The sequence below is a fragment of the Podarcis vaucheri genome (genome assembly GCF_965113315.1).
Source record: "Podarcis vaucheri genome assembly, chromosome: 8".
NCBI lineage: Eukaryota > Metazoa > Chordata > Lepidosauria > Squamata > Lacertidae > Podarcis > Podarcis vaucheri.
In genome coordinates, this window is record NC_138766.1 from 60,894,372 (window position 1) to 60,913,720 (window position 19,349).

A 19,349-nucleotide genomic window follows, 5' to 3' on the forward strand; every position below is an offset into this window, starting at 1 on the left:
TCCAAGTTCAGTCTCTGGGAAAGTCTCCAGTCTGAAACCCTGTTTCAGATATCTAGATTTTGACTCTCTACATGTCTGCGTCCCATTTACTTTCCCTTAAGATTTTTCAGCTAAGAAACTTACGGCTTGCTTACCTCCAGCGGCATATCCGGAACAGACAAGCTGCTCAGTGCATCTGATTCCTCCTGTGTACAAAAGCAGGTGTTCCAACCCACCTGCACCCTCTCCATCACTTCGCATGGCTGATATGAAGCTTGCACACCTGGACTAGTCCCCATCAAGCTTTCCCCAAACCAACACTACATGTATTCAACTGAGTTTGAAATGATACGGAACCATTACCACCATGTTACCTGCTAGCTTTTATGCATCTTTGTACAACCCTATATTCAGGGCCAGCCCACCCGTGAGGCAAGGTGAGGCAACCCTCTCAAGCAGCAGGATCCACAGAGCCAGCAGATCTGGCCTCCAAGGACTGCACTGTCCATTGCCTCTGCCACAGTAGTAGCAACAGCTGCAACATGCTTCTTAGAGGCCAGATTTGCCACCTCCTTGGCAGCCCCCACAATGCCGCCTCTACAGTAGTTTCTTGGTGAAAAGCAAGCACTGCTGGTCTCCATCTACCCTTCTTCCTGTTGCATATCTTCACACCCCACTTTGGCACCCACCTTGTGCTTCGTGTCAGGTGTCAAAATGTATTGGGCCAGCCCTGTCTAGTATGCAGTGTGTCCTTGCCAAATGCTTAACATTCTTTAAAAGTGGCGTGCTTAAATATTTATTTAAAGAATTTATTACCTCAATCGAAGAGATATACAACAATTTTTAAAAGAAAAAAATCACCACAAATAAAAATAATTTACAATAGTTCTGCTGTTTCACAAAATAAGACCGTAGACATGCCATTATTTAGACAGGAAGGCCTGTATAATTAAGAAATTCTAGTTAAGAAAACACACAATAATTTATATGTGAATAATTGCACTTTATTCATTTTGCTGAAAAACAGAATTAAGTAACTTGGTCAAATTTTATGAATTTACTCACGCTATGCTGAAGTACTCAAAATACCTTTTGCCAAGAAAAAAAATATTGTGTTGACAATTTGGTGCTTCTTTAGAGGGAGGGCACAAGAACATCAGCCTCACACTTATTTTTGTGTTTTGTCTATAAACTGCTTTTCCATCTGAAGCTGGGAGAATTTTCATTTGCTGCAAAAGAAGAAGAAAATGTTAAATAAGCTGGTATCTGAAAACATTACCATTTAAAACAAAAGTTTTTTGATGCAAGACGTTAAGCAGAAAGTGATTTACAAGCACAACTTTAATCTCAATTTTTTTCTGTTAGTATATTGCATCTTTCAAAGATTATCAATTTGGGAATATGATTTTTTTAAAAAAACAGTAATCTGAATATTTTTTTTTAAAGCCCATTAAACTATTTGAATATTAGTGAGGCATTTAAGTATTTTGACAAGTTATCCTCTGTTAAAGTTCCAAAATGCTGTTTTTCTAAATAGCAGGAAGCTTAACATTTACAGTTCAGAGATGTTCTATAATTATTTATGATCCAGTGAATTCTCTTCGGCTTTGTTTTGATGCAGTATGCCCATAACCTAGGACTGAGTTGCCAATGAAGGCAGCGGAGATGAAAAAGTAAAGGCAGCATTTCCCCCATTCCATTGCTGGGGCGAGGATACCTTTGTAAGCACCCTTTTCCTTACTTGGGAGAGGAAAAGTGCTGGGGGTTTTTGTGCACAAACGTGTGTGTGTGTGTGTATATATATATATATATATTTGCTTTCGTAGATTTTCACGGGTACAGGAATGCAGGTTTTGGTGTCTTCGGGTGTCTTCCCGTGTAAGAGTCGGGGTGTCTAGGCGACGTTTCGACGAGGTCTCACTCGTCATCTTCAGGCTGGTGCTTTCGAGTGAGACCTCGTCGAAACGTCGCCTAGACACCCCGACTCTTACACGGGAAGACACCCGAAGACACCAAAACCTGCATATATATATATATATATATGACTGCAGTTGTGTGTGTGTGTGCGTTTGAAACAGAGTGCTGTGTGCCAGCATGTGCGGTGAGGATGCGTGTGAATTCTGGGGAGCGGGGAAGTGTGCTTGTGCCATCTGTATGGGTGGAGTGTGTATGTGTGCATGCGAGAAAACACTGAGCACACCCACTACTGGCATATGTCCCTCAGGAAGGTGACTGACAGTCATTCTAACCCTTGGGCTGAATACAGTTAGCCACCCCTGATTTAAATAAATAAAATATGTGTGTCCACAGTGTAGAACTATTCAAAAGGCTCTGTGCAGATCTGGGTCTCTGAATTCAAGCAAAAAAAAAATCATTTGGGAACAAAGAATTGTTGCATTAAAAACACCTTATTGGCATGATGGACAGCTATAGTATACAGTGGTACCTCTGGTTATGTACTTAATTCGTTCCAGAGAAACTGTTCTTAACCTGAGGTACCACTTTAGCTAATGGGGCCTCCCGCTGCTGCTGCTCTGCTGGAGCACGATTTCTGTTCTCATCCTGAAGCAAAGTTCTTAACCCAAAGTATTATTTCTCGGTTAGTGGAGTCTGTAACCTGAAGCGTATGTAACCTGAAGCGTCTGTAACCCCAGGTACCACTGTACAAGCATCCAATAGTACATTGCAGATCTACCTTCTGCCCACCCCTGGGCTTAGACACAGAAAAATTCTGGAAAACTGGATCATAAACATGCTGCTGGAATACAACAGATGTGGGTTAAAGACAAAGCCACTTACACACTTTCCCTTCTTTTTCTAGTTTCTTCAAGTGATGGCTGAGGTTAATCTCTGCAGCTCTATGCAAGTGTTCAGGTGTGTCCTAGAGAAAAAATAATTAAAAACACATGAACCACACATTTAGGAAGCAGTCTTATATACACTATCTGTAAGGAAGTTCAACTGGGATAAAAAAAGAAGAGTCTTATTTCTGAGTTGAGATGTATAAGGTTGAACTGTTAAATGGCAACACTATTAAAATGGCATCTTGGTAATTTCATTTCAGTCAGGATTTTTAAAAGTCACACAAGCACACTAATGCCAAGTTAAAGAACAGAACAGAGCCAAATGTTGAACTAATTAAAGCACTCTTGGGGGTTTCCATCTTCTTGACAAACAGATAAAGGAAAAAAGTGGTATGATTGCAGTACCTATTCATATATTTATTAGCAGGGAAATAAAGAACTGCTTAGGCTCACACAAGAAGCTTGTGTTAGCCCAATGTAATTTTTGACATTTATTATTATTATTTAATATATATTCATACTCCGCCTTTTTCCCTGACAAGACTCAAGCAAGCTTCCAGGAAAAAAACAAGAACCGCTAAAAACACAGGAAAAATCCATAATTAAAATACAACAGAATTAAAATTATATACAAATATAAAATATGTTTAAAACATACCAATAATTATAATAAAAACAGCACGACAACAGCCCTTTGATTAAAAGCAGTCAATTCCCAAAGGCCTGTTGAAAGAAATACTTCACCTGCCAACATGGACAGCAAGGAGGGAGCCAGTCTAGCTTCTTTAGGGAGGGAGTTTCAAAGTCTGGGAGCAGCCACCGAGAAGGCCATTTCTTATATCCCTACCAAATGTGCTTGTGAGGGTGGCAAGACCAAGAGATGGGCCTCCCTGTAATGTTTCAAAACCTAGGCAGGTTTGTATGAGAAAATACGGTCTTTCAGTTAGCTTGGACCTCAGCTGTGTAGGGCTTTATAGGTCATTTCCAGTGTTTTGAATTCTGCCTGGAAACAGACCAGTAGCCAGTGAAGCTGTTGTATCAAGGGAGTCATATGCTGCCTATAACCAGCCCCAGTCAACAATCTGGCTGCAGCTCTTTGACTCCATTGAAGTTCTGAGCACTTTTCAAAGCCAGCCCCACAAAGAGCACGTTAACAGTAATCCAAACAGGATATAGCTAAGGCATGTGTCACTGTGGCCAAATCAGACATCTTTTCTCCGAATAACTCCTCCCCACACCAGATTACGAACTGCTATTTAAATATTTCCTTCAGTTTCAGAAGCAGTAAGCGATCAAGCACTGGGGAGATGGGCAGATATAAAGAACCAAACACAAACCTGAAGCCTCCTTGGACTCACAGAATAAATTACACCATTATTTGGATTTGGGCTATTGTCATTATATTTTTACTCCAGCTTCCCCCGCAATATCTGGTAATCACATGTATTATTATTATTTTATTTTACAGACTTGTGTGTGTTCATAGTATTAAGTACATGAGCGCCTTCATCATGTTAATGTTACTGTCCTCAAGCAGCCTATGTGTGAGAGAAAGAGAAAGAGAAAGAGAAAGAGAAAGAGAAAGAGAAAGAGAAAGAGAAAGAGAAAGAGAGAGAGAACTGTGCAAATGTATTCTTCCCATAATTATACCGTATTTTTAGCCCTATAAGACGCACCGGCCCATAGGACGCACCTAGATTTTTTTTTGGGGGGGGGGAATAAAGGGGGAAAAATTATCCCCCCTCAGGCGCGGGGCTGGGGAAGCTCGGGCTTTGGCAGCTTTGGCATCGCTCTGGGAGCTTGCGGGGCTGGAGGAGGGGAAAGCCCTCCGCCAGCCTTCTTCCGCTGTCCCCCGAGTTTGCGGGGCTGGCGACGGGGAGGAGCAGGCTTCTCCCCCCGCCAGCCTTCTAGCCAAGTCGGGGGACAGTGGGAAAGGCGCAGGGGCGCCGACTTATAAAAAATATTGGGGGGGGCCCATACCGGGGTCATGCCGCTGGTTCGCTCGGGTAGCCGGGAGAACGCAGTTCAAGGTGGCGGTGTTGGGGAGAGACCCTCACTCAGGGCGCCACGAGACTTGGCGGCCGGCGGTCTATCTGGGGGGTTTTGGAGCGTATTTCGGCGGAGTGATTGGGGAGGAGGGGGCTTGTTGCCGGATTCTTCAGCTGGGCCGGAGATCTGCTGCTGGGGGGTCCCTGGGCCGAGTTGTGAGCACGGCCTGCTGAAGGGAGATCCAGCCGATTGCGCGATGGGGACGGCCGGGGCTCTCCGGCTAGGGCGCGCGGCTGGCTGGCTGGCTGGCGAGGGAGCAGGTGGGGAGGAGGCAGGGGTCCTGATACAGTCGGGGGTGGAGGCAGACGGGGCCGAGGGGCGAAGAGGGCAGGCGGGGCACGGGGCGCTTGCTCAGGAGCTCAGCTAACCTGTCCCAAGAGACATAGCCTAAGTACTCCTTCCTTCCTGTTTTTTTTCCTCCCTCTTTCCACTGCTCCCCTCTTTCTTTCTTTCTTTCTTTCTTTCTTTCTTTCCTTCCTTCCTTTGTCTCATTCCTTCTTATTTCATTCATTTTCTTTCTTTCCTTCCTTCCTCTCATTGCTTATTTCCTTCCTTTCCCCCTCTCTTTCCTTCCTTCCTTCCTTCCTTCCTTCCTTCCTTCCTTCCTTCCTTCCATTTCTACCCCCTCCCTCAATCTCACCCTCCCTCCCTCCCTTCTTTTTTCCTTCCTTTCTTCCTTTCTTTGCTCCAACCCTTTCCTTCCTTCCTTTCTTCTCATTGCTTCCTGTTTCATTCATTCCTTTCCTTTCCTCCAACATTTCGTTCCTTCATTCCCCCACACCTCCTCCCTCCCCCTCTCTTAATCTTATCCCTCCCTCCTTCCTTCTCGCCTTCCCCACAGATTCACACTCTCCCCCCCCCCACCGCCCGCCCTACAGCCCAGCTGAAACTCTCGCTCACCCTCCAGCCGCAATTGATTTTATATCGCTATTCTCCCTTACTCCCCGCTGCTGCTGCCGCCTCTCCCCTCACCCCCCGCTTCCCCCCCGCCCACCTCCCAGCACTCACCTTTCCCTGTGGTGTGTGTGTGTGAGAGAGAGAGAGAGAAAGGGGGGAGAGGGAGAGAGAAAGAAAGAAAGGGCAAGGCGAGAGGGAGGCTGAGCCGAGGAGCAGAGCCGCGCGATCGGCAGCGGCGCTCTGCTGGAGGGGCGCCCGAGATTATTGGGGGGGCTGAGCCCCCCCAAACGAATTTTTGAGGGGGCTCGAGCCCCCTCAGGCCCCATGGAGTCGGTGCCTATGGAAAGGCGCGCTGCGCCTCTCCCGCTGTCCCCCGAGTTTGCGGGGCTGGCGATGGGGAGGAGCAGGCTTCTCCCCCTGCCAGCCTTCTAGCCAAGTCGGGGGACAGTGGGAAAGGCGCGCTGCGCCTCTCCCGCTGTCCCCCGAGTTTGCTGGGCTGGCGACGGGGAGGAGCAGGCTTCTCCCCCCGCCAGCCTTCTAGCCAAGTCGGGGGACAGCGGAAAAGGCGTGCTGCGCCTCTCCCGCTGTCCCCCGAGTTCACGGGGGTGGCGAAGGGGCTCTCCTAAAGCCTGCAGAGCGAGAGGGGTCGGTGCGCACCGACCCCTCTCGCTCTCCAGGATTCAGCGAAAGCCTGCATTCACCCCATAGGACGCACACACATTTCCCCTTCATTTTTGGAGGGGAAAAAGTGCGTCCTATAGGGCGAAAAATACGGTAGTTATCATATAAAAAACACCGCTGAGCTTCTGCTTTTCTTCCCAGGCCAACTGGTAGTGGACAACAGACTATGGATTGCTTGATATTGTGTTATTGTTTTTATTTTGATTATATATATATATATATATATATATATATGCAGGTTTTGGTGTCTTCGGGTGTCTTCCCGTGTAAGAGTCTGGGCGACGTTTCGACGAGGTCTCACTCGTCATCTTCAGGCTGGTGCTTTCGGCTTCTTGTTACTGGAACAGAGCAGAATCTGGTGTTTGAGTTCCTATAAATACTGTTGAGGGGTGTGGTGTATAGCCTCCAACGTTCTGGGCAGAGAGGAACTTCCTAGATTAGTGTGCCTTTTCTTCTTTTGTTCCTTAATTACTTGAGGGATATCTTGAGTGATTTCATGAGTGATATTCTGAATACCACTGGGTGGGTCATTAAGTGTAGATTAGTTGCTAAAGCTTTCGTGTCTTGACCTCTTGAGCTTGTGAAGAGTTTTTTTGAGAAGATGGCTGTGCTGCATTTAGTTGTGCTCTGGCTTGGCTTCGTGTATAGGGGCGAGCTGTGATTTTGTGCCTTGTGCCCGCCAGATCTGTGTAGGGATTGCAGGGGGGTGCAGCATCCGGAGGTGCCACTATAGTTTGGCTACTGGATGGAGTCTGTAATATGTCTGTGGAGAGGGTCTGGGTTTGGGTCTGGTGTGGTTGATTGGTGACGGCGTTCTGTGTGCCTCTGGTTCTGGTGTCGGTTTTTGTGGGGAGGGCTAATTTCCAGATGTCTGGCAGGCGGGACGTGTCGTCACGCTTGTTCATGTTGTGAGGGTGTTTCTCTATCTCGATGGCTTCCATGATTATTCTCTTGTGGTGATGTTCCATGTTAAAGAGCAATTTGGAATCTGCAAAATTAATTTCGTGTCCTGTTTCTTTCATGTGTTGGAAAAGAGAGGAAGTTTTTTCTTCTTTTTTGACGGCATTCTTGTGTTCTGCGATACGTGCATTTATTCGTCTGTTTGTTTGTCCAATGTACGTGGCTGGGCAGACTTTGCAGGGTATTTCATAGACCCCTTGGTTTTCCAGCTGGATTTTGTCTTTTGGGTTTCTGAGGATATTGGCTATTTTTTGGTTGGTGCAGAAGGCTGTTTTGATATTGTGTTTATGGAGGATTTTGCTAATTTTGTCTGTAGTGCCCTTGATATAAGGAAGGAGGGCCATGCCATTGTTTTCTTCTGTGTCTTGGTTTTTGGGGGGTGTTTCTTTTTGGATTAGCTTCGTAACCTTGTTTTTCTGGTATCCATTGGCGATTAACACATTTGAGAGATTCTGTAACTCAGTTGTCAAGTGGTCTTTGTCAGCCAGGCGTTTGGTTCTGGAGATGAGAGTCTTGGCTACGGAGTTTATTTGTGCAGGGTGGTGGTGTGATTGTGCATGTAAGTAGCGGTTGGTGTGTGTTTTTTTCCGGTAGATAGTGTGTCCTAGGGAGCCATCAGGTTTTTTGTAGATTAGGACGTCAAGAAAGGGGAGTTGGTTGTTGTCTTCTATTTCCATAGTGAATTGTATTTTGGGGTGTAGGCTGTTGAGATGTGTGAGGAAGCTATCTAGTTTTTCTTTCCCGTGTGGCCAAATTACAAAGGTGTCGTCAACATATCTGAGCCAAAGTTTGGGTTTGTGTTCTGACTTGTCTAAAGCATTGGTTTCAAAGTGTTCCATGTACAAATTTGCGATGACCGGTGAGAGGGGTGATCCCATAGGTGCTCCTTCTATCTGTTTGTATCTTTGTCCATTGTGGATGAAGTACGTGTTGGTTAGGCAGTGGTTGGTCAGGTCCAGGATGTATTTGGGGGGATTGTATTTGTTTTGAATGGCTGTCAAGGCTTCATTAATGGGCACTTGAGTGAAGAGGGATACAACATCGAAGCTCACAAGTAGGTCATCGGGATGTAGGTATTGCTTCTTTATTGTTTCTATGAACTGGAAGGAGTTAGTAACGTGTGAAGCGATGGATTCTGCATAGGGCTGAAGTTGCTTAGCGAGAAATTTAGCGAGATTTTGTAGAGGTGAGCCTATGGAGCTGACTATTGGTCTGAGTGGTGTTCCTTCTTTGTGTATCTTGGGGAGACCGTAGAGTTTGGGGCATCTGGATGATTTTTCTCTGGGGATGATTCTTAGCTGGATTTCTTCACTGATAGGAGAGGCTTTTATTTTGGATTTGGTGGTTTTTTCCAGATAGGTGGTGGGATCTGTTTTTATAGGTTGGTAGGTAGGGTCTTGGAGTAGATTTGATAGTTTTGCTTGGTAGTCCGATGTGTTCATCACAACAGTGGCGTTGCCTTTGTCTGCTGGGAGAATGATTATGTTGTTGTCTTTCCTCAGGTTGGTGAGTGCTTTCTGTTCTTCTTTGTGTAAATTGCTTCTGGGTGGTTTGCTGGAGCAGAGGATGTTGGTGACTTCAAGTCTGATTCACTCATGAAATCACTCAAGATATCCCTCAAGTAATTAAGGAACAAAAGAAGGAGCAAACCACCCAGAAGCAATTTACACAAAGAAGAACAGAAAGCACTCACCAACCTGAGGAAAGACAACAACATAATCATTCTCCCAGCAGACAAAGGCAACGCCACTGTTGTGATGAACACATCGGACTACCAAGCAAAACTATCAAATCTACTCCAAGACCCTACCTACCAACCTATAAAAACAGATCCCACCACCTATCTGGAAAAAACCACCAAATCCAAAATAAAAGCCTCTCCTATCAGTGAAGAAATCCAGCTAAGAATCATCCCCAGAGAAAAATCATCCAGATGCCCCAAACTCTACGGTCTCCCCAAGATACACAAAGAAGGAACACCACTCAGACCAATAGTCAGCTCCATAGGCTCACCTCTACAAAATCTCGCTAAATTTCTCGCTAAGCAACTTCAGCCCTATGCAGAATCCATCGCTTCACACGTTACTAACTCCTTCCAGTTCATAGAAACAATAAAGAAGCAATACCTACATCCCGATGACCTACTTGTGAGCTTCGATGTTGTATCCCTCTTCACTCAAGTGCCCATTAATGAAGCCTTGACAGCCATTCAAAACAAATACAATCCCCCCAAATACATCCTGGACCTGACCAACCACTGCCTAACCAACACGTACTTCATCCACAATGGACAAAGATACAAACAGATAGAAGGAGCACCTATGGGATCACCCCTCTCACCGGTCATCGCAAATTTGTACATGGAACACTTTGAAACCAATGCTTTAGACAAGTCAGAACACAAACCCAAACTTTGGCTCAGATATGTTGACGACACCTTTGTAATTTGGCCACACGGGAAAGAAAAACTAGATAGCTTCCTCACACATCTCAACAGCCTACACCCCAAAATACAATTCACTATGGAAATAGAAGACAACAACCAACTCCCCTTTCTTGACGTCCTAATCTACAAAAAACCTGATGGCTCCCTAGGACACACTATCTACCGGAAAAAACACACACCAACCGCTACTTACATGCACAATCACACCACCACCCTGCACAAATAAACTCCGTAGCCAAGACTCTCATCTCCAGAACCAAACGCCTGGCTGACAAAGACCACTGGACAACTGAGTTACAGAATCTCTCAAATGTGTTAATCGCCAATGGATACCAGAAAAACAAGGTTACGAAGCTAATCCAAAAAGAAACACCCCCCAAAAACCAAGACACAGAAGAAAACAATGGCATGGCCCTCCTTCCTTATATCAAGGGCACTACAGACAAAATTAGCAAAATCCTCCATAAACACAATATCAAAACAGCCTTCTGCACCAACCAAAAAATAGCCAATATCCTCAGAAACCCAAAAGACAAAATCCAGCTGGAAAACCAAGGGGTCTATGAAATACCCTGCAAAGTCTGCCCAGCCACGTACATTGGACAAACAAACAGACGAATAAATGCACGTATCGCAGAACACAAGAATGCCGTCAAAAAAGAAGAAAAAACTTCCTCTCTTTTCCAACACATGAAAGAAACAGGACACGAAATTAATTTTGCAGATTCCAAATTGCTCTTTAACATGGAACATCACCACAAGAGAATAATCATGGAAGCCATCGAGATAGAGAAACACCCTCACAACATGAACAAGCGTGACGACACGTCCCGCCTGCCAGACATCTGGAAATTAGCCCTCCCCACAAAAACTGACACCAGAACCAGAGGCACACAGAACGCCGTCACCAATCAACCACACCAGACCCAAACCCAGACCCTCTCCACAGACATATTACAGACTCCATCCAGTAGCCAAACTATAGTGGCACCTCCGGATGCTGCACCCCCCTGCAATCCCTACACAGATCTGGCGGGCACAAGGCACAAAATCACAGCTCGCCCCTATACACGAAGCCAAGCCAGAGCACAACTAAATGCAGCACAGCCATCTTCTCAAAAAAACTCTTCACAAGCTCAAGAGGTCAAGACACGAAAGCTTTAGCAACTAATCTACACTTAATGACCCACCCAGTGGTATTCAGAATATCACTCATGAAATCACTCAAGATATCCCTCAAGTAATTAAGGAACAAAAGAAGAAAAGGCACACTAATCTAGGAACTTCCTCTCTGCCCAGAACGTTGGAGGCTATACACCACACCCCTCAACAGTATTTATAGGAACTCAAACACCAGATTCTGCTCTGTTCCAGTAACAAGAAGCCGAAAGCACCAGCCTGAAGATGACGAGTAAGACCTCGTCGAAACGTCGCCCAGACACCCCGACTCTTACACGGGAAGACACCCGAAGACACCAAAACCTGCATTCCTGTACCCGTGAAAATCTACGAAAGCAAATATATATATATATATATATATATATATATATATATATATATATTGGTTTTATATTTTGATTTTGTTCTGTGATCTGCCCTGAGACCTCCAGGTACAGGGTGGTAAGTAAGTAAGTAAGTAAGTAAGTAAATAAAGGGTCCTAGGCTGGGCTGCATGAATCCCAAACCGGAATTAAGATTGCCGTAAGAAATATCAACAACCTCAGACATGCCAATGACACAACCTTGATGGCAGAAAGTGAGGAGGAATTAAAGAACCTTTTAATGAGGGTGAAAGAGGAGAGCACAAAATATGGTCTGAAGCTCAACATCAAAAAAACCAAGATCATGGCTACTGGTCCCCTCACCTCCTGGCAAACAGAAGTGGAAGAAATGGAGGCAGTGAGAGATTTTACTTTCTTGGGCTCCATGATCACTGCAGATGGTGACAGCAGCCACGAAATTAAAAGATGCCTGCTTCTTGGGAGAAAAGCAATGACAAACCTAGACAGCATCTTAAAAAGCAGAGACATCACCTTGCCAACAAAGGTCCATATAATTAAAGCTATGGTTTTCCCAGTAGTGATGTATGAAAGTGAGAGCTGGACCATAAAGAAGGCTGATTGCCGAATAATTGATGCTTTTGAATTGTGGTGCTGGAGGAGACTCTTGAGAGTCCCATGGACTGCAAGAAGATCAAACCTATCCATTCTGAAGGAAATCAGCCCTGAGTGCTCACTGGAAGGACAGATCCTGAAACTGAGGCTCCAATACTTTGGCCACCTCATGAGAAGAGAAGACTCCCTGGAAAAGACCCTGATGTTGGGAAAGATTGAGGGCACAACAGAGGATGAGATGGTTGGATAGTGTTCTCGAAGCTACCAGCGTGAGTCTGACCAAACTGCGGGAGGCAGTGGAAGACAGGAGTGCCTGGCGTGCTCTGGTCCATGGGGTCGGACACGACTAAACAACAGCAAGTTCATATGCTTTGTATGTGGAAAGTCCAGGTTGAACCCCTGGCATCTCCAGTTAGGATTGAGAAAAAACCCTGCCTGAAGGTCTTGAATACCATTGTTGCTCCGTGTAGACAACCCTGAGCTAGATGGACCAACAATCTTAACTAGAGATGAGGCAGCTTCTGTGTCCCTAATATTTTTGCTGGTGTATCAGCTTAGGAAGCCTTGATCACATAGCAGTAATACCAGCATATTGTACAAATTGTGTTTCCATGCTGCATCTTATATGCTTTTGCATATGTGACATATTCTTTATCGTTTAGCATTTTGTATGTTTAAAATGCAAGAGTTTGAAGATCTGCTTTTCCTGAAGAGGGTCTGCCAAAATAATTTTAGTTCTGGGGAAAGAAGGAAATTGATGAAATTCTTAATGTCCCAACAAAAACAAGAAAGTTTAGATACAGGACAGCTTCCAATTTGCCTTGCTACAGTGAACACATACACATGTCACTTTTTCCTTGTCATAGAAACTACGATGTTTGTGAACCATTCATTTTATTGTGACTGCTTCTACTAGCGAAATTAAACATCTTATTCCTAATTCAAAAGTAAGAGTAAGCTAGACAGCTACCTTGTATACCAGTTTCACAAGTTCCTCTGTTGTAAGAGATTTCTCAGCATTCTCTTTCAAGACATTGAGGATTTGCTGTTCCCGTGCATTTCGGTGAGAAATGTACTCTTGAATTTTAGCTCTTGCCCCTTTTATTACTGGGCCATGTCCTGTAAGGGGAAAAAAGGGGTTAATATAGAAAAACTACAACAACAATACACGTTTACAATCTCTACTTCTGCTGCAGTATTTGTTATGATGATGTTCAAAGCAAGTGGAATAAGTGTCACGTATGGTTCCAGTATCTTCTGATTTTGCTGCATGTCTGCACCAGTAAGTTTAGAGGTATTATTACTTTCTCACCATAGCAGTTGCATTAGATCACCACAACACTAAAATTTTGAAACAAACAAACAAACAAACAAACAAAAAACACAGTTTAAGAACAAAGCCTTTACGTTAATATTACTATGATTTCCAGTTTAGGTTGGCATCAGACAAAGACGTATTCAGAGCAGACTCACTGAAACCATGCCTATTGATCTCAACAGGCCCACTTCCGAGTTCATCAGATACAACCCCATATCTTTAACATCTCTTCTATAGTCACTTTTAAGAACTGAACTCTGAATACAGTTAGGTCAAATGTGAAGAAAAATGTTGGCCCTCTAGTGGCCAAAGGACTTTTCACAACTCAGACCATTAGTACACACCTACCCTAGGAAATGGTCATGTGCTATCTATGTATGTGGCAATTTGCAAAGAACAGGTATAGCCAATTCCTACCTCAATGGATTTATCAAGTAAAATAAACACTGAGAGACAAAAGAAGAAGCGAGGGGGTAGCAGAGGTATCAGTAGGTTGAGGAATAGTATGTGATTACTTAAACTGCACATATTTTGGCTTAGTTATGTAGTGTGAGGCTTCCTGCAACAGGTGAATCTCAAGGAGGGACTTAAGGGAAGTGATTGCACGAAGGCATCTTGGGAGGCAGTTCTAGTCATAAGGGGCATCAAAGGAAAAGGACAAAGTAGTTGCAGAGATCAAGCTGAAGGTATCGGGCATCTGGTTGGCCACTAAGAGAACATGCTTGGCCTAATCCAGCAGGCTCCTCTTTCATTCATTCAGTATGACATTTTGTCATCAGTAGTTTGAGCACTGCAGAGATTCCAAAGGTAGGTATTAGCCAACAAAAAAGTTAGCAAAACACACCAAATCAGTCTGTGTCCATATGTTTCATTCAACAAGGATTCACAGAGAGATGGCACCACAGCGCATCTTCTCCTTTGGGCAGTTATATTTTATGTATCCTCTCAATAATTTTCAATAGATTCTAGGAAACTATGGGCGGTATCCAACAAAGTAGTTCTGATAGCACAAGGATTTCCATTTGCCAAGAGTGTTGGGAGAGAAACCCAGAACAAATTTAGGGAATGAGAGGAGAGGGGATGCACAGCTGGAAGCCCTTGTGCTAATGGGACTATTTCACTGCATACTGCCCTAAATGATTTGCAATAAGGCCCATAAATCAAGGATGCACTCTGGCAACATACAAGGCTTTTTAAAAAATCAAATGTAGTGCAAGTTCAGGCTGCAATTTCAGCTTATTATGAATAGGAAACCTAAAGCATCACAAAACACATTGTAAACAGGATTCAAGAGACACAGGAGACTTTCTCTATGCTTGCTGTAACCTGCCATGAAAGGACAACAATCAACAGAAGGATCAGAGGGCTCTGGTGATAAAGAGCAAGGCATTAGGGATTTTGAACAGCAGTTCTAGTCATAAGAACTGTACCAGAGGAGGTCAAGAAGTGATGTGTTCTGAATTCAGGTCAAATGTGGAACTAACCAGGGTAAATTAAGTCAGCTTTCACTTCTAGTAGCTTTTCCAACGATTTCATGTAATCATAAAGGTCTTCAAAGACTGCTGTTCCTTCTCCTAAAATGCAGTCACCAGAAAATATAGCATTTTCTTCTAGGAGATGTAAAGCCATGTGGTCATCTGTATGTCCAGGGGTATATAATACCCTGCAGATTGACAAAAGAAGATTATTAAAGTCATATCTGACCTTTCCACAATAGAGCCCTCAAGGCATCCGACAACAAATACAAATACATATAAAAAGCATGAAACATATGAAGCGTTAAGAATCTGTGGTAGAGTTAAAACCACTTGAATAAGGCAAAGTCCTGTCTAAACATGAATTTTCATTTGTCTGTGGAAGATTAACAGAGACAGGCTTGTGTTCCTGCTAAAGGCACTTGTGATGTTTGTGGGACTTGGAAAAGCAGCCTTCCTGAAGATCCAAGAACCCAGACAGGTTTGGGTCCAATCCAAACCCACAGATACACACAATTTCCCAAAATATATAGTAGATAATATCATGATAAAATACATAATTGCGCCAATATTAAAAATCTTGCACATGAAAGAGAAAATCTTCATACAGTGGTCAATGTGCAGAAGTTATCAGTTACCTCAGAGTAGCTCCCTCTGTCTTTAAAATATCTCCATCTCTAAGGTATGTATACTTTTGCTTTCCTTCTCCTATTATTTCTTCAGAGTGTGGGTTACGTGGAAGTTTGCTTATGCAGTACTCAGAAGCTAGTTTTGAAAAGAAATGTGGCATTAAATATGTTTTAGAAGCAGCTTAGTCACACATTATTTAAAATTTCCTGAAAAATCACAGTATCTTAGTTTTTAAACACAAAAATAAAAAAGCAGCATTACTTTATTTTACATGTTGTAACATTGCTCCCAAAAGTGCATACTGACATTGTTTTACACATATATGTCATATAAATTGCTCTTAAGACATGAATGAAAAGATTCTGGAGTGACATAAGGATAAAGTGTGCACCAGCAAATGCTTATAGGAGGAGAGGCAAATGAGTCATAGGACCTGGGCTAACATTAGCACAAGGCAATGGGCTGATCCAGGTATGAAACATGACTGCTTTTGTTTAGATGCTTGGGCCAATAACCCAGAGTCCGGTGTGTTTAGGAGACTCTTGCTTTCTTTAATGGAAAGGCAGACTGCTTCATCTCCCAATGGTGCATGTTCTGTAGCTTCCTGCTGAAATCCTGTAACTTTTCATATCACTCAGGCCTCTTCAGACTGGGGCTGGTTTTTGCAAGTGTATTCTGTAACACGTCATTGACTCAGTCATAGTGCATCAGTGATGGATTTACACTGGATCAGCCACACATCATTCCAATTTGCTAGTTGTTCTGCAATGCTTCCCCGACACATAATTGCTGTCTGTAGGGGCACTCTTGCACGACAGCACAACAAACACTAGAATAGGATTTTGGCAGGAATCTACAGGACATACACCGATTCCAAGTGAAGCAGTTTGACCACCTCAGAACTTTTGCAGAAGCAAACAGTACTGAAAGCAGGATTGCATACAATTATCCTGGTACCATCATGAACGTAGATCAGGAATGCACAACAGAAAGAGCATCTGGAGAGACCCCAAATGTTCCCCACAGATGGCAATAATGCAGTAATGCTTGGGAACCATTGAAGAACTACTAATGAAATTATGTGTGGACTAATGCACTATGACTCTGTCAATGACATATTGCAAAAAGACACCTGTGAAAAACTCCACCAATCTCGAAGGGCCCTTGCATTCCATGCACCCACACTGTCTCTTAGTTTTTCTTCTTCTTCTGCAGGTTAGGGGTAATGTTAAAACTAATGGCAACTTGGCGGCCATAACGACCAAGCAATGTCCTGCCAACAAGCTGCCCTATACACTTTACATTTGGGTTGAAAAGAATGGCATACATTTGGTAGTGATGGGTTGACAGATAAAGGATGTAGACGCACACACACTTAGTTGCCCAGGGCAACTTTCTATAGCATTATGATGCTAACAAGAGAAACAGTTTTTATGAGTAAGCATGCAAAGAAATGGCTTTGCAAGAGGTCTGGCCAATTTAAAATGCGCAAGTTAAATTTCCTGACTTTATAAGCATAGCAAAGTGGTCTTGTTTTTACTTCATGAGCTGTTTCCCATGAAACGTACTGAAACAATTAACAATAAAACATTAACAATAAACGCATACAGTTAAACCTCAGAACTCGAATGACTCCATTGCCCGAATGCCAAAAACCCGGAAGTAAGTGTTCCGGTTTTCAAACAATCCTTGGAATTTGAACATCCAAAGCGGCTTCCATTTGAGTGCAAGAAGCTATTGCAACCAATCGGAAGCTGCACCTTGGAACTCAAACGTTTCAAAAGTCGAACGGTCTTCCGGAACAGATTACATTCAAGTTCTGAGGTTTGACTGTATTAAAAAAACAATTACAAATAGCTACACAGACTAATGTACTTTATAATGCAAAAACAGTTACCTTGCTGGTTTTACTTATAGCCTGTGAAGTAAACAATCAACTATGTAGAAGTTAGTTGCCAGCATTCAGTGTTTACCAGCAAGAATTTTATTAGACACTGGTATACAAGCCTTCAAATGTTTTTCCTACTTTATCTTTCTGCTATTTAACAGTATTTAATGTCAGATTAAAGTACTGAAAAACAGCTTGGATACATTTTGTATAAAAAACAGAATACAGACATTTTAGACAACAACAAAAATAATGAAACTGCTTACTAGTGGGAAAGTTTTTACAAATATCAGATATGCCTCCTGTGTGATCTTGGTGCCAGTGTGTTACTAAGATTTCCTGGATTGAGATGCTGAATTCGTTGAACGCTTGTTTCAAACAGCCAATATATTCAGGGACAGCTGGTTCTCCTGTATCAATAAGGATCCTTCTGTATTAAAGACATAATCACCCCCCCCAAAAAAAAGACACCATAACTGGAAAAGTCAAAGCACAATTAATAGAAAAGTAAGGTTGGATCCTAGTACAAAATGTCTGTGACATGGAAAGCAACATTTTCTTACTCCAGAACATCACTGCATCCTTACACAAGTGGGAATCCTGATGGATCATTTCTCAAAAATAAAGAAAGGTTCCCTCTTCTCACTTGGCAGGTCTTCTGCCTTTTTCACAATACCTGCAGCTGCTTTACATCTAATGACACCCTTTATCTCAGTCCTCAGCGCATCTTGGCTGCAAGTCCTGAAATACTTGCTCCTTGCCCTGTAGGCCTTTTCTTACCTGGCCTGGGAAGGCAGGGCCCAGACTGACTCCAGCTACCAAAGATGAGGCTGCTGACCAGACTCTTGGGCTGTGATGTTTGGGGTTTTTTGTTGCGGGGTGTGTGCGCGTGCGCGCTGTTACTGGTTTTTTTGGTACAGTATCTTTATTTGAGATCTTGTCCTGGTTTATGTGGTAACTCTTCAGTTTGGTGGAATATTTTTTATTGTTTTGTTTGTTTATGACCACTTTTGTTATGTTGCAGTTATGCATTCTTTTCATGTTGAAAGCCACCACCTTGATAATGGTTTGAACAGTGGAAAGGCAGCATACAAATAAAATGATGCCTGTCAGTATTCACTGACTGGCAGCAGCAGCAGAGATCTCATTGTGGATCTTTCCTAATCCTACCTGGAGATGACTGAGGTTTGAACCTTGGACCTTCTGCAGGCAGTGCATGCGCCATACCAACTGAACTCGTGAAACATGGGGGGCTCACTACATAAATGTGTGTGTGTGTGTATTTATGCGCTCACAAAGGTATGTATGTGTGGGTGGTGCTGTGGTGTAAACCACTGAGCCTCTTGGGCTTGCCGATCAGAAGGTCGGCAGTTCGAATCCCGCAACGGGTGATCTCCCGTTGTTCTGTCCCAGCTCCTGCCAACCTAGCAGTTCAAAAGCACATCAGTGCAAGTAGATAAATAAGTACCGTTGCAGTGGGAAGGTAAACTGTGTTTTTGTGTGGTTTCTGTCACGGTATTCCGTTGCGCCAGAAGCAGTTTGGTCACGCTGGCCACACGACCCAGAAAGCTGTCTGTGGACAAACGCCGGCTCCCTCGGCCCGAAGTGAGATGAGTGCTGCACCCCATAGTTGCCTTTGACTGGACTTAACCGTCCAGGGGTCCTTTACCTTTTTACCTTTTTACCTTATGTGCTCACACAAACACACCTGTATATGTACAGATACACACACACGCCTACTCTGGTGAGGAAGAATCCCCCACCTGTTGAATTTCTGCCTGCCTATGCAGCTATTACGGGCAAAGGATGCCCTGCCCATGAAACAGTTATCCGAAGCCAGCTCCAAATCGCTACTTTAGCACCAGGGTAAAAGGGAACTATAAGCCACTCTCTTCCGCTGGTCCCTCCTGGGGAGGCGGGCGGGGGCTGCTACGTACCTGGGGCCGGTCCCTACCAGGTAGGTGTTGGTGCCCTGCAAGGTCATGGGTCCCGGGTTGCAGCCCAGCACGCGGACCACCCGCGACGACAGCCTCTCCACCCGCGGCAGCACAGACACCATCTTCGCGGCGGGGCTTCTTCCAGCGGCTGAGCGGCCGAAACGTAGAGAT

General features: G+C 43.9%; 1 protein-coding gene across 2 annotated transcripts; it reads right to left on the reverse strand.

The window, feature by feature from the left end:
* Positions 1-961: 961 nt before the first annotated feature.
* LACTB2 (lactamase beta 2) lies at positions 962-19,341 on the reverse strand. 2 transcript variants are annotated; one of them, XM_082234007.1, is made up of 7 exons: positions 19,179-19,341; positions 17,508-17,668; positions 15,362-15,488; positions 14,733-14,911; positions 12,901-13,049; positions 2,779-2,860; positions 962-1,208 (listed from the first exon to the last, which is right to left on the reverse strand). In XM_082234007.1, the coding sequence occupies exons 1-7, from the start codon at positions 19,298-19,300 to the stop codon at positions 1,165-1,167; spliced, it is 864 nt and encodes a 287-aa protein (XP_082090133.1). In that variant the 5' UTR covers positions 19,301-19,341; the 3' UTR covers positions 962-1,164. The 2 variants fall into 2 exon arrangements, with proteins under 2 accessions (XP_082090133.1, XP_082090132.1); XM_082234006.1 differs by having other exon boundaries at positions 17,508-17,671; positions 19,179-19,340.
* Positions 19,342-19,349: the final 8 nt, after the last annotated feature.